General features: G+C 35.8%; 1 protein-coding gene and 1 long non-coding RNA gene across 13 annotated transcripts; one reads left to right on the top strand and one right to left on the bottom strand.

The window, feature by feature from the left end:
- Window positions 1-1,287: 1,287 nt before the first annotated feature.
- On the top strand, window positions 1,288-5,625 carry LOC113284408. 12 transcript variants are annotated; one of them, XR_003328131.1, is made up of 6 exons: window positions 1,288-2,602; window positions 2,693-2,734; window positions 2,812-3,305; window positions 3,567-3,613; window positions 3,978-4,522; window positions 5,195-5,623. It is a non-coding gene; the product is annotated as an uncharacterized LOC113284408 (long non-coding RNA). The 12 variants fall into 12 exon arrangements; XR_003328130.1 differs by having other exon boundaries at window positions 1,288-2,734; window positions 3,203-3,305; window positions 3,978-4,134; window positions 4,251-4,522; window positions 5,195-5,605; XR_003328126.1 differs by having other exon boundaries at window positions 1,288-1,578; window positions 2,503-3,305; window positions 5,195-5,625.
- A 36-nt stretch (window positions 5,626-5,661) lies between these two features.
- Window positions 5,662-7,987, bottom strand: LOC113284407. Its single transcript, XM_026533855.1, has 4 exons — window positions 7,703-7,987; window positions 7,491-7,599; window positions 6,095-6,184; window positions 5,662-5,990 (listed from the first exon to the last, which is right to left on the bottom strand). Exons 1-4 carry the CDS (start codon window positions 7,855-7,857, stop codon window positions 5,922-5,924), a joined length of 423 nt encoding a protein of 140 aa, XP_026389640.1. The 5' UTR covers window positions 7,858-7,987; the 3' UTR covers window positions 5,662-5,921.
- Between the last annotated feature and the right edge of the window lie 6,116 nt (window positions 7,988-14,103).

Raw genomic sequence — 14,103 nt, 5'->3', positions numbered from 1 at the left:
GTTGAGTGCGAACAACTGCCTCGAAAAATAGAAGCTGTCAGACTTGACATTTGTCCCCTCGTACCAAACATCATAGTTTCGTCATTGTTCCTAATTAATGGACCGAAGATAAATATTTTCTTCTGTTGTTATTCGTGTTCTTCAGTTTCTATGTTTTTTTTTTGGAAAATAACATGATTATGACTCACCCGATATTGTTGTTTTATTTTATAATAGATGATAGTCGGAACTTATTGAGCTACTAATAACGTTTTATATGAAGTAACTTCACCGTAGTCTCATCTTATTATTGTTGGTTTGAGAGCTCTAAAACTTACCAATATGTTGGGTGATTTCAATCAAACAAGAGACGAAATGTGATATGCAAATCGAATTTGTTATTATAGCGCAAATGGTAAAGGGTAGTGAGGGGTAAACTTGAAAATTAAAAATATACACGGCTAAGAGCGTCCACAATGGACGACTAAACCCAAATATTTGGTCCAAATACATGACGTAGTGGAAGAGAGTAAAGATGAAAAATCAGACTAAACTCAAATTCCAGATTATATTTGGTATGGGACCAAGACCAAAACCAAATTTGGTCGAGCGGAGATTAAAAATCCGCCTGGCGTGGGGCGTTGGTATAATAACCGTTTGGAGTGGGACGTAAGTATAACGTGCGCCTGATGGTTTCAAAATGGGGGGTGGACATTATATGTGAGCCTGATGGTGGGGAGGATGTTATATGTGAGCCTGATGGTGGGGCGAACATTATATGTGATCCTGATGGTGGGGATCACATTATATGTGATCCTGAATAAAATGGGGCGGACGTTATATGTGAGCCTGATGGTGGGGCGGATATTATACGTGTGTCTGGATCAGGCGGGGGTATAATGTACGCTCGACTAAATTTTACTCGTGCACCGTGGCGTAGCAACACGGACTAAACCCAAAATTTGATCATTTTTTTGATATTTGGTCTTTGATTTTGATCATACCATTGCAGTTGCTCCAAGAGACATATTCGGGGATTAGGACAATATTCTTTTTGTCGCCTAGTGAATTCTACACCGATTTTTGTAGCACAGACCATTTATCTAACGGAGCATAACTCAAGCCCATAACTCAAACGCTAAATTCACTGACTGTCCATCCTATTTGATTTAAAAGTTTTAAACATTACCTCCAAGATCATGCGCAACATTTTTTGGAAAGTCAAAATTAAGTAATTTACCAAATGTAATCTAACTTCTTTAAAAACCTAAGTCATATAAGGCCCGCACGGTGGGAATATCTCCTTCTTTCTTCAATGGTGATCCTCATCCACATCCATTCATAGAATTGGTCCGTTTCACTTTTACTCAAAGGAAAGAAAAACAAAGTTTTTTCCATAAAATAAAGAAATTTTTTAGTTAGAAAACAGTCTTCCCGGAAAGAAAATCTTGCGAGAGATTTTTTTTCTTTTTCTCGTAACCCTAATATTGTTTCCCACCGCCCACGACTCTCTTATCCACCACCTTCCTTCTATTCCAGAAGTTTAACAAAAGGTCGATTTGATTATTTTGATCAACTGGGTTTTTTTTATCTGTGCAGGTAAAATCTCACATCTTCTTCTTCCTTTATTTGGCAATCCCACATATATCCAGTATCATCAACAACATCAGCTAATTTCCAGTGAACACTAAGTATACTTAGATAAATAGGGTTTCGTTGTCATCATCATCATCATCATCTCTATTTTGCTAGATGTTGTTAGGGTTCACTTTTTTATTAGGGATACTTAGATAAATAGTTTTGTGCCACTAAGTTTGCAGAGAGGTTGGATTAATCTTCAAGGTAAACTATAATCAATTTTTGGTGTGTAGTTTTACTGTTTTTTTCTTTTTCAACTCAACTCTTTACTTTAGAGTGATTTATGTCATTGTTAATGGATTAATACAAATCACAGTGCCCAGATTCGAAGCAAAACCAATTTGTTTTCCCATACATATGATTATTGTCTCAATCTTTAAACTTTGACTCTTAGGGTTTCTCCTAATTTTTTTAGGGATTTGAAACATTTGATTTGCAGATGAGTTACTTAATTGGAGATGCCCGAAAATTGTTGCCAAATGTATTTTATCTCTATCCATTTAGTGGATTACTAATAATGCTAATGGTAAAAGCTCTTTTATGCAAATCAAAAGTGCTCCCAACGTATGTTTGATTATTGATAGTGACAGATAAAGAAGAAAAAACTAACAACATGTTGTTTTTGTTGCACTGTTTTAATCAACACCAAAGTAGAGAGTTTTGATTTAAATTTTGTTTCAGTACATTGGTTATAATATTTACAGAAAACTATATTCATGAAGGCACCAATTCGGATTCATATGCTAGACTTGGTATGTAGTTCCTAATAATATTGAAGCTCTTTATGTTTAGATGTGGAAAGTCAAATTTGGTTTCACAGCTTCCAGACTAATCGATAAATGAGTGCCAATTTCCGTTTCATAATGCTTTGGGTGTGTTTTGTAGGGTACCCAAGCATTTTGTAGTATTGGAAATCAGGCATTAAGGTAGAGATGGATATGTTGATTTCCACAATTTTGGACGCCATAATGTTTTGGATCTTCATGTATAAATTGATGTTCTCTCAATTCAACCTATTTTTGTTCTTAAGCACCTTCTAAATTCAATTTTCTTATGCTCTATTTTTGTTCTTAAGGAAGTACAAACACGACATCTCTCTTAGTCTGAAACAATAATGGTATGCCTTACCTACTTTGTATGTGATTATGATTTAAACCATTTTACTTTTTTACTAAATGTTGTTTGGTTATGCAGATGGTATCTACGAATACACCTGACCAGTATGAGTCATCATAATTTTTTCTTGATAATGCCTGAATTACTTTTAGCACTAACCGGTGACAGTGTTACCGTCAAGAGAAATTACACTGACATGCAGACTATTATTACTATCTTGGTAATAACAATTTTCAAACCAAAACAAAACACAATACCATACACTAATATATTAGTCATTGCAAATTCTCAATTTTGTAATCTATTTCTGGCATATGTGATCCAATTAAACTTTCATTTCGACTAATTTGTTTTTCAATAACCAAACATTATTACAATCTTTGTCTAATTTCTTTTCTTTTTAATGAACTATTTTTTTTTGCGGGGTGACAACATTTTGATGGATTATGTTTTTGCATGTTTTATGCAGGTTCTTTTGCTCGAGTAAGTGCTTGAGGCAACACTATCTCTAGAAGGTTGCATGCTTCTTCTCTTTAGACAAATTGAACGCTGCCAATGACTCTTATTTCCAGGTATGCTATCAACTTTTGATCATATTAATTATTTTCAAGACTGAACTTTTCTTTTTGTTCTTTTACAATTGGAATTGAGTAATCTTTCTTAATTTGGCAGACAATTGAGCATATTTGTTTAATTTATAACTATAGATTTGATTCTTTTAGAAGGGAAGCCGTTTTCTCTGCTTTTTACGTACATGACTCAAACTTTTCCAGACACATTATTGACCTTTTTAATGATTAGAGAACGACTTTTAATGTCTAATCATCCTGCAGATTGGAATAAAAATCACAGGCACAACCAAGACCGTTCGTCCATTCCTGTACGTTTCCTCATATTAATGTTTTCTAATTAAAAAATATTGTTTCTCCTCCAAAAATTTTGCTGTCTTTGATTATCAATTTTTTTTTTGTCGATTATTTCTTTGTTGTAGTTCCCTTTGTTGATTTTTTTCTTCAGATTTTTATACAAGGTCAATGTAGAATAATCGGATTGACGCAGCGAAATGACTAGATATCAAAATTTATTGATTTTTTGTTGTTTGGAAAATTATTGATTAACATCTTATTAGTGTTAATGATTGATTTCTCAATGTGAAATATTAACATCTGCTTAGTGTCTACATTCTTTTATGTGAATCTTTTTTTTGGGATTTTATCTGTGTTTTTATGTTACCAATATCTCAGGGTTCGGCAAGACAAAACTGAAGGTACTACTCCCAAGGTTTCTTCTCTGTGATCTTCTCCTCCCTTCTTAGTTCCATCATAGTCTTGAAAACCAGTGAAGATACACACATTTTTTGGCTAAAGAACTGGATCTGAAGACAGGTTGTTAACATTGTAGGTATTATTTTTTTTCTTGGATGTTTAAACTTGTTATTAATGGTTTTGCAAGTTTTATTTCTAGGTTGGTGCTCTGTAATTGTTACTTTTTCTTTTTGATTGCAAATCTCTTTTCAGGGTAATAAAAGCAGGGTAATAAAAAGCATATTGTATTACAAGTATTGTTAGTACAACTTCTCTTCTTCCATGTACACAAAAAAATTTATGAATGTGATAATAATACCTTGGTGTGTCAACACGAGTGGACTTGAAACGCCTAAACGAAAGAGAATAAATTCGTTTTGCTTCTTCCTCTTCACAAAACGGTCAAGGTGAACATGATGCGATTCCTGGGGATGAAGAAACTGAAAGGGTACACAATTCAAATGGTGTAGTCTGTCAAGGTGCAGGTAATTGAATCAAAACATCTTTGTTTTAGGATACTATTTAATTGTGAAGTTCCATTATCTGCGTGAAAAATGTGTGCAAGTGATATTTAGTATAGAAGTGATGAAACTAAAGCGGCAGAATTACCTCCAGATAAATTTTTGTAAACTAAAACGACAGAGGTAGTGGTATTGCTTACACTCCAGATGAACCCTCATTTGCATTTCAGAAGACTGTGTAAACCTTATTGGGCATGATACATGTGAAACGGGTTGAGGTTAAATATAAGTATGTATCAACTCATTGCTTAATGGCTGATGGAGAAATTTTGAGATTTTGATTTGTGGAAGTCACATTCATAGACTGGATTCACTGGAAGATTAACTCACCCTAAATTCGACCACTACCTCTGACCAATATACTCTTAATTATGCTCTCTAATTTGTATATTCTGACCAATATACTCTTAATTATGCTCTCTAATTTGTATATTACTGATAAAGAAATCATGACCTTATCTACGGTTGTACATTTCTAATCACCATTCAACGTATAAATAAGATTATGATGGAACCTAACGGTATACACTTTTGGTATTGTGTATCTCTTACACCTCAATTTTATCTTCCTAATTAAATTTAAATTTTATCTTCATATTTAATATGGTTAACCAAATCAAAAATCCTAAGTTACAGGACAGGGCGAGAGAAGCCGAGTCACACCAAATCAAATCGGGATGAGGGAGGCTTCAAATTGGGACGGGCGAGGCGAAGCCGAGCGTTATCAAATCAAAATATGGGATGCATAGCACGGGCAAACAAAAATATTAATTCAAATAGGGATGGGGCGAGGCAGGCGAAGCCGAAGCCGAGCTTTACCAATTCAAATCGGGCGGGGCAATGTGAAGCCGAAGGCGAACTATATAAAGTCAAAAATATGGTTCATAGAACAAAAATGCCCGAGCATAGCACGGGCACAAAATCTAGTACGATGATAATTTATTCTTCTGTAAGTCAAAATCTCCGTTTTTTTAAATATGGGATTAGCCAGACCTAACTCGCACGAGCAGACCTAGATAGTTGGGCTGATGCCAATGTTGATGGCAATCCCCAATTATAAGCCCAACACACTAGCTTTATTATTTTCTTATTTTATCCAATCACTAGAAATCAAACATTCATTAGCCTAAAATCTCGTATTAGAGAGCGTCTTTTGATGGCAGGAAAGGGATTCCATACTTATGAATCAAGTTCTGCCGCTTCTTTCAAGTCACCCACAAAGAAAAGAGGAAAAAAATGCAGGTGGTTGAAGCTTCTTTCAACCTAAAGCTAGATACACCATAACATCCCTGTAAATATGTGAATTTCACAACCAACACAACACATCTACATCTTGATGACATTCACAGCCAACACATCACATCTACACCTTGATTGACATCATAAGCTTACGGTACTCCTCAAAATTTTCATCTGGGAAATCAGCAGCAGTCTACAACAAAAGCAAATCCCCCATCAAGTTGTGATAAGTAGCAAAAAAAACCAATACAAGCAACCGTTACGCAATCATTCAGATTCAGGGGGGAAATGACTCACTTCTCTCAACGATTTACAACCTCGTACCACCTCAATCTTATGCTTTCCATCTCCTGCAAATTCCTCAGGAATTCTGTGATTCTTGATGCTCTGCGATTCAACATGTGTTGATCAGTTACGAATTTGCATTTACTACTTTATTTTTTTTAAAACAAAGCATGTTTGAACATGGCATACTTCAGCAGTCTCATAGTCCAACTAACAACACAAGAAATAGAACATTACAAATGATGGCATGATAACATGCACGGAGCCATAAAGGTAGGGGATCAGGACCTATTTGTAGATCAAGTTGTACGAAGCCGAGGTGACATGACCCAGTAGTAACATGACCAAGTGAATCAGCCAGTACGGTTGAATATATCCAATGTCTCTAACCACCTCCCTGCCTCCAGGAAATGTGGGGGACGTAATGGATAATAATCTGAGGATATCAGTAAGTGGGGAAAGAGATAACCAATGTCGTTTGGGTTACAAATCTAGGGTGGTAGTGCTGCCGCAGTGCTATTAAATTTATTTAAACTTTCTGAACTGGAAATTCAAAATACTGCTTCACTCAAGATCCAGGTAGAAAAAAGATATAATATCCGCTCCTGTCTCTAGCCGACTGAATAAAGCAGTGAAATAGTTACACTGATAAAAGTAAAAACAGCTCCAGTGTGCCTATATGATTCTAGTTTATCAATTTTCAAGTCCTTGAACCTATTGACAACTTGCCATGGTAAGGGCGGTTCTAAGTTAAGGAGCCCAAGTAAAAAAAACTACCACTTTGGTACCTCAGCTGTGCTCCTAAATATCATAAGAGTGAACCACAGTAGTAACTCGTTTTCCTTGGTAATTGGTATGTGCTAGTCTACTATGAATTTTATTCTCCCAGCGCCCTCAAGTCTCCTGGAGTACAAATTCCGCGTAAAATCTTGGCCGCCCAAAGTCGCCAGATAAGATTCAACCAAACCCAGTGACACAAACAAGATACTGGTGGCCATGAACTTCATTTTTCTACCGGTTATTATGCATACACAATAACACTACTTTTGTGGTTTATGTCTCTAATTTTTACACAACGAAGATAACAGTTGTTAACACAGCACAAACATAAAAGATTCTTATATTATTGGGTTCATTCGGTCCAGAGAAAGAAGGATGACTTTTTGACAATATCTACAATTTAGAATCTGGAAGACCACATTTCATCTTAAAACCCACTACATCAAAGAACAACAACAACAAGCTTGAATTGAAATTTGAACTCTACTGTCCCTTTATCACAAAATCAAAACTTTAAAACATATTAATCCGAGTTCTGGTGGGAAGTCTGTGGACTATTTTCGCAAGAGACCACTAATTTTAAGCTAGCTAATTCCAAAAAAAGAAAAAAAAAAAAAACTGATATTACCTCAAAAAATTCATGGTATTTAGGATCCTTAGTATTCTGCTCAGCGCCGCCATCCACAGTGAAATTGTCACCCTCAAACACAATCAAATGCTGATATGTAACATCATCACTGCAATGGTAATAATATCAAATCCAAGTCAAATTTTAATAAATCTAGGGTTTAATTCACATGTAAAAATCTCACATCGAAGTTGAAAGATGATGATACATACCCTGAGGGTTTGAAACCTCTCCTCCTAGTGTACACTGTTGACCATATACCGCCATTATTTGAGAAAAGATCCATTGGTTCAAGCATATCAATCGTTGATAGAGGTGGATTTTGAGGAGGAACAGATAATCGAGAAGAATCCGGTACCTCTAACATGATTAGCTACAGAAGAAATCTGGAATTATTTCCTATCCTCCGGTATTTATATTGGACGGACATATATACGGTAATGGAACACGGTTTACGGAATACACTAATGGCGTGTTTGGTCGGAGGAAGTCATCAGTTTTGCGATAATTCTAGGTTTACCGCGGCATTAAATCCCGTGAGGTCACCGCCCCTCAAAAAAATTTGTGGGATCCATGGTGGGTCCCATAAGCCCACCCCTGTTAGCTCTTGGGGTCCGAGGGGCTGTGAGTGTCGGCCATTTTCGCGGTGATGAGGGGCGGTAGCTGTAGCATCGCTCCATTTTGGGAATACAAGGAGATTAGGAATATGATTCCGCAAAAGGAAGGGCAATTCCTATGAAATGAACAAATTTGGAATTTGTTCATTTTGCTCCCACTATGGAATGAACAAACATGAAAAATGGATGTTTAAATCAACAAATCTGTTGATTTGAACATCGAGATGGAACAACCAGCGCGCGCTTAAGAGAAGGACGCGCGTTCTTGCCAAAAACGCGGGCGTTGGAAGCTCCAACGCGCGACCATGCCATTGACCCCGGCGACTTTCTCATGAACGCCCGCAACTCTTGGATTGACGCCAAGTATAATCACCGATTATTTTACTAATTTTTAATCCTATTTTATCTCACTTCATCCTATTTTATCTCACTTAAATATTATATTTTATTTTATTTTTCATCTTTATCCTGCAAAATATTTTATATTAAAAAGAAATACTAGTGGGGTTCTAGAAAACAGATCTGTTTATTTTGCCCTGCTCCATAGTGGAGAAACCCGTTTGGCCATCCACGTGGCTCAACAAAATTTTGAGTTTGAACATTATCATAGATATTGCTCTAAGGGACTTCAAAAAAAAAAAAACGTGGGAATGGATAGTGTTGGGTTTAGAATTTTACCTCCCGGAATAAGACTCCTGGAAATAGGATTCCCCTTTCACTTCTGGAAATAAGACTTCGGGAATAATTCAATTTGTTGTGGCAATCCCAAGAGGGATGGCGACGAGTGCTTAAATCTTTGGAAAGTTATGGAATAATGGACTTCAATTTCCGACTCCCAATCATTAGATTTTCACACGAAATGTTTGAATTCATCCCAATATGGTATGAATTGTACAATGTCGTTGGGTGGTGGTGAAGAAGATTTAATATGGACTTTGAAGGTTGTTATTTACTGCTAGAATGTCATCTAATGACCCCATAATCGATTTGGGGAAGTTCTTGCTAAACAGTTAGCATTGCCCAAAATCATTATTGTTTTCTTCAAAGTTACTTTCTGATCCGGTATATCATAAATCACCGGAAAAATAAGCAATACACGTAATACTCGATAACAATTAGGTATTGCAATCATCTTCAAGTAAAATTTAACAGAATAGACTTTAATAATTAAATCATGAGAATATTTGAAATAGCTAGTGTAGGACATATAAGTAGGCTACTTTAAAAGTTAATGCTCCTTCTCAAAACAATAAAAATAAAATTCCTACAAGGAGTTAGTTAACTATAGATGTATCAAATCACTCCTAAGAGCTTGAGCGGATAATTTATTCTCATTATTGAAGGATCCCATGAGAATGAGGCGGTGATGTGTTAATATTGCTCAATTTCTGGAAAGGTGAATTGTAGACAATCATCATATCATTTACTACTGTGGATGTTTATACGGTGTTGAATTGATTCAAGGTAAGGATGTCAGTGATCAGATAGAATTCTATTTTGAGAAGTGGATGTAGTATGAATAGTCATCACGTTTGAAAATCTAAACCATGACGATTAACAACTCCCAAAAGACAAGTTTTTTGGTGTCCAATTTTGTTATTGGTCGTCATGATTTTGTAAAATAACATGATGACTAATAAATGATTGTGTGTTGCGTTTTCGACCACGACGACTATAAATGCGAAAAACCAATGTTTGGCCGACATGTTTTGTTTTAATCCAACATGACAACTAAGTTTGGTCGACATGCTTTGTTTTATTGGGTATGCCGACTTTTCATGGACGTCTATCCCACAATGAATGGTCTTATAGGAACGCAGAAAGTTCACCGGGTTCTGAATTTGAGTAGGCGCAAACTAGCTGTCTTGTTGGATTATAAATTACATATCAATTTTCATATTATGTATACTAACTGACACAAATATTCTCTTCGGTTGCAATATTTAGTTGTAAGAAATCAAATTTACTTGACGTGTTATGCCGCTAAGTACTAAATTTGGCTTTCAATTCTATAAATTTAATAATGTGCATGTTTGGTGTATCAAATGATTTAATTTTGGTGAAAGTTTTGAATAAATATTGTTTAATGACATAATCCTACACATGATCTGAAATCTGAATTTTATGAAAATAGCTTCCCAAGACCATACTGATTTGAAAAGACGAGGGCACCCAAGTATACCTCAAACTAAAACTTTTTCACCTATAAGTCCTTTCTCCGAAAGTGATTGTATATGGACTGAGTCGAGGCAATACAACTAATCGTTTCACACTTCTTGTAATCGTCTATGGATACGAGATCGATACAATACAACAACGAAGTATGTTTATTTGATAAAAGGTTCAGACTTAACCAAACACAATAGGATTACTATCAAGTAAATAGGAATTAACGTTTGTGTAATTTACTTTAAATTATAATAACAATAATTATAATTGCGGAAAACAAAAGTAAATGACACAACAAGATTTTGTTAACGAAGAAACCGCAAATGCAGAAAAACCACGGGACCTTGTCCAGAATTGAATACTCTTAGGATTAAGCCGCTATACAAAATCAAACAAACTTCGTATAGTTGAGACCAAGCAACTAAACCTATAGTTCACCTAGTTCCGTCTGTATTCCCACGCCTCCAACTCGTAATAAGTCACGTACTTGGAACAATTCCTTTGTTTCATATTCCAAACAGTAAAGGAACAACAAATCTGTTTGGTAACAACTCTTTTCAACCAAGTGATATGATTTTGACACAAGGCTCTTCCGTTTATCCCAATAAATTCCTTTGGCAGGTCCTTAGATCTATCTAATAACAACTACCAAAGTAATTGCCAAGATTTTGCAATCAATACTTTGAATCACAAAGAATTTTATTGATGCCGATATACTCAACTAACCAATCCAATCTACCACAAGTATAAACCGATTATAGTTGGATGCTCTTTAACCGAAACAAGTATTGTGCACACCAAAGATTATGAACCCAAATCAGAAATCTTCTTCGTCTTCAAATCTTCTTAGATCTTCAATAAATACCTGCACACAATCGACTTGAATTTCTTGTGATCAATCACACAGAAAACAGAGTCTGTTAACAATGGATTATCACAAGACGTCTTTAGATCTACAAATAGTTTAAATATCCCCGTAGAAACTTCGATCTAGTTTGAGTGAATCTTATATCAGAAGAGAAGATTCTCAAGCATAAACAAACTAGGTGCAATCAAAGTTCAACAACCGTTAGTCAATCAAATCAATCGAAAACTAATGATAAACCACAATTATCTAGTTCCCCACCAACGGTACTAATAGAGCTTCTCAATCCCAAAGAAGTCTTTAAACCGAGCGGCCGTAAGAGATTTCGCCTTATTAGGTTACTTTCCTCTTCGAATAGGCGGCTCCACCAGTAATAACACAACTAGGTAGTTTTGCTGGCTCTGGGGATTAGTTTGCTCGAAATGCAAACTTTGATATTTATAGACCAAGGAAGTTTGGACACCAAGGAATTTCCAAAATCTAAAATATTCTCAAGATATGCAATATATTTCCAAATTCGGTTTCCATAATTCCTGGAAATGGTTTGTCCAAATATTAACCGAAAATCTCTTAGAAAATCTCCAACTAGTAAATGCACATTACTAATTTTCATTTTCCAAAAATAAAATTAAAAACCTTAATTAAGAAATTCTCAATTTATTTTCGATACGGGATTTTCCTTTAGATATTAAGGAATATCTTTGAACAATAAAAGATAAGTGTTATTGCACATGTTCAAAGTATGTCGACATCTTAACTTAGTAAATCATCTTTCATATTTACTATCTTGGAATCGATTTGACACACTTCCAAAAAAGTTTAGAATTGGTTCATCTGACTTCCAAGAACTATGTGATTGATTAAGAACACTCAATCACCAAACATGGGTTTCACGGTTCTACCAAAACAAGTTTCGGTTCTACCTCCATGTGGGTACTGGAATTAGTCACACTAGCTTTCCAAAATTCGGTTGACTAGGTACTAGGATTGGTTCCCACATATATATGGTATCTAACTTGTATTTGTTGCACACGTCCATAGGATCGGTTCCCAATATCTAAAAATGTGTTGCACATGTTCAGAGGATCGGTTCCCAATATCTAGAAACGTGTTGCACCTCTTACAAGGATCAATTCCCCTCTTGTGATCGGTTGCACCTCTTACTAGGATCGGTTCCCCTTTGCCTAGAGTTGGTCGTACCAAAAACACTAAATCGATCATATCATCGCAGGTGATTACTTAAGATCGGTTTCACTAATAAAAGTCATACCAATACAAAAGTCAGGCCTTGTGAATAATTTTACCAAGAACATAAAAAAGTCATGAGAGGTTATACTAATCACACATATTGGTAGTTCAAAAGATATACAATGAATAACAATACCAATAAGCCTAGCTAGCGATTTCCCTTTCGATTCACAAAACAAGTTCATGAATTTACTTCCTTTAAACGAATGTAAAACATTGTTTCCTAGGATGAAATATTCACCTCATACCCATACATAATCACAGTAGCATTCAAACGATTATGTCATGTCTTATATACGAAGTTCAAAAGATAAGCTTTATACTTCGTATTGTGTTCCTTAATACTACGTCTAACTGGAGTATAATCACTAATCTATAGCACAGTGGCTTTTTCCACCATCAGCCGTCAGTTGTCCTTGGGACAGATCTGGTCGTTCGTTTTTGATATGGGAAGTTCCAATTTCCAAACTCTTATTTATCTTCACCTATCTCCTTAAACAATACAAAACTGCTCCACGTATCTCAATAAGGCGAAGGTTTCCTACGTCCGTTTCCTTAGGTGTACACATATTCATCGTCCGTTTCCAAAACTCCATTGGCCTTTTTGCATCAGCCACTCATGATTAATTAGGGTTTTTTGGAACCCTTTTTCCCTTCAAATTTTTTTTTTGGGAAGCAGGCGAAGAACGGATGGGATGTATTTTAACGTCTCAACTCTCAAGTTATCTAGGTTTATCCTAAAAACTGGAATACGGTTTCCAACTTTCTATGCAAAACCAACCCCTGAACTACATAACTGCAATCTCCACCTTCTTACAAATTCACTAACTGCTTTCTTTCATCCCTGTTGCATATAGTTTTTGAAATAAAAACATGAAAAACATCCTTCATCTTCCCTTCGCTGGATTCATTCGCAAATTCCAATCGGTATGTTTTATCTCAATAAGGCGAAGGTTTCCTACGTCCGTTTCCTTAGGTGTACACATATTCATCGTCCGTTTCCAAAACTCCATTGGCCTTTTTGCATCAGCCAGTCACGATTAATTAGGGTTTTTTGGAACCCTTTTTCCCTTCAAAAAAAAAATTGGGAAGTAGGCGAAGAACGGCTGGGATGTATTTTAACGTCTCAACTCTCAAGTTATCACTAATCTATAGCACAGTGGCTTTTTCCACCATCAGCCGTCAGTTGTCCTTGGGACAGATCTGGTCGTTCGTTTTTGATATGGGAAGTTCCAAATTTCCAAACTCTTATTTATCTTCACCTATCTCCTTAAACAATACAAAGCTGCTCCACGTATCTCAATAAGGCGAAGGTTTCCTACGTCCATTTCCAAAACTCCATTGGCCTTTTTGCATCAGCCAGTCACGATTCATTAGGGTTTTTTGGAACCCTTTTTCCCTTCAAAAAAAAAAATTTGGGAAGCAGGCGAAGAACGGCTGGGATGTATTTTAACGTCTCAACTCTCAAGTTATCTAGGTTTATCCTAAAAACTGGAATACGGTTTCCAACTTTCTATGCAAAACCAACCCCTGAACTACATAACTGTAATCTCCACCTTCTTACAAATTCACTAACTGCTTTCTTTCATCCCCGTTGCATTATAGTTTTTGAAATAAAAACATGAAAAACATCCTTCCTCTTCCCTCGCTGGATTCATTCGCAAATTCCAATCGGTATGTTTTATGTTTTTTTTTTTTTTAATTTTGGTTATGA

The sequence above is a fragment of the Papaver somniferum genome, chromosome 5 (genome assembly GCF_003573695.1).
Source record: "Papaver somniferum cultivar HN1 chromosome 5, ASM357369v1, whole genome shotgun sequence".
NCBI classification, from domain to species: Eukaryota; Viridiplantae; Streptophyta; class Magnoliopsida; order Ranunculales; family Papaveraceae; genus Papaver; species Papaver somniferum.
The sequence above is the reverse complement of the archived record's forward strand: the minus strand, read 5'-3'. Positions and strand labels throughout refer to the sequence as shown.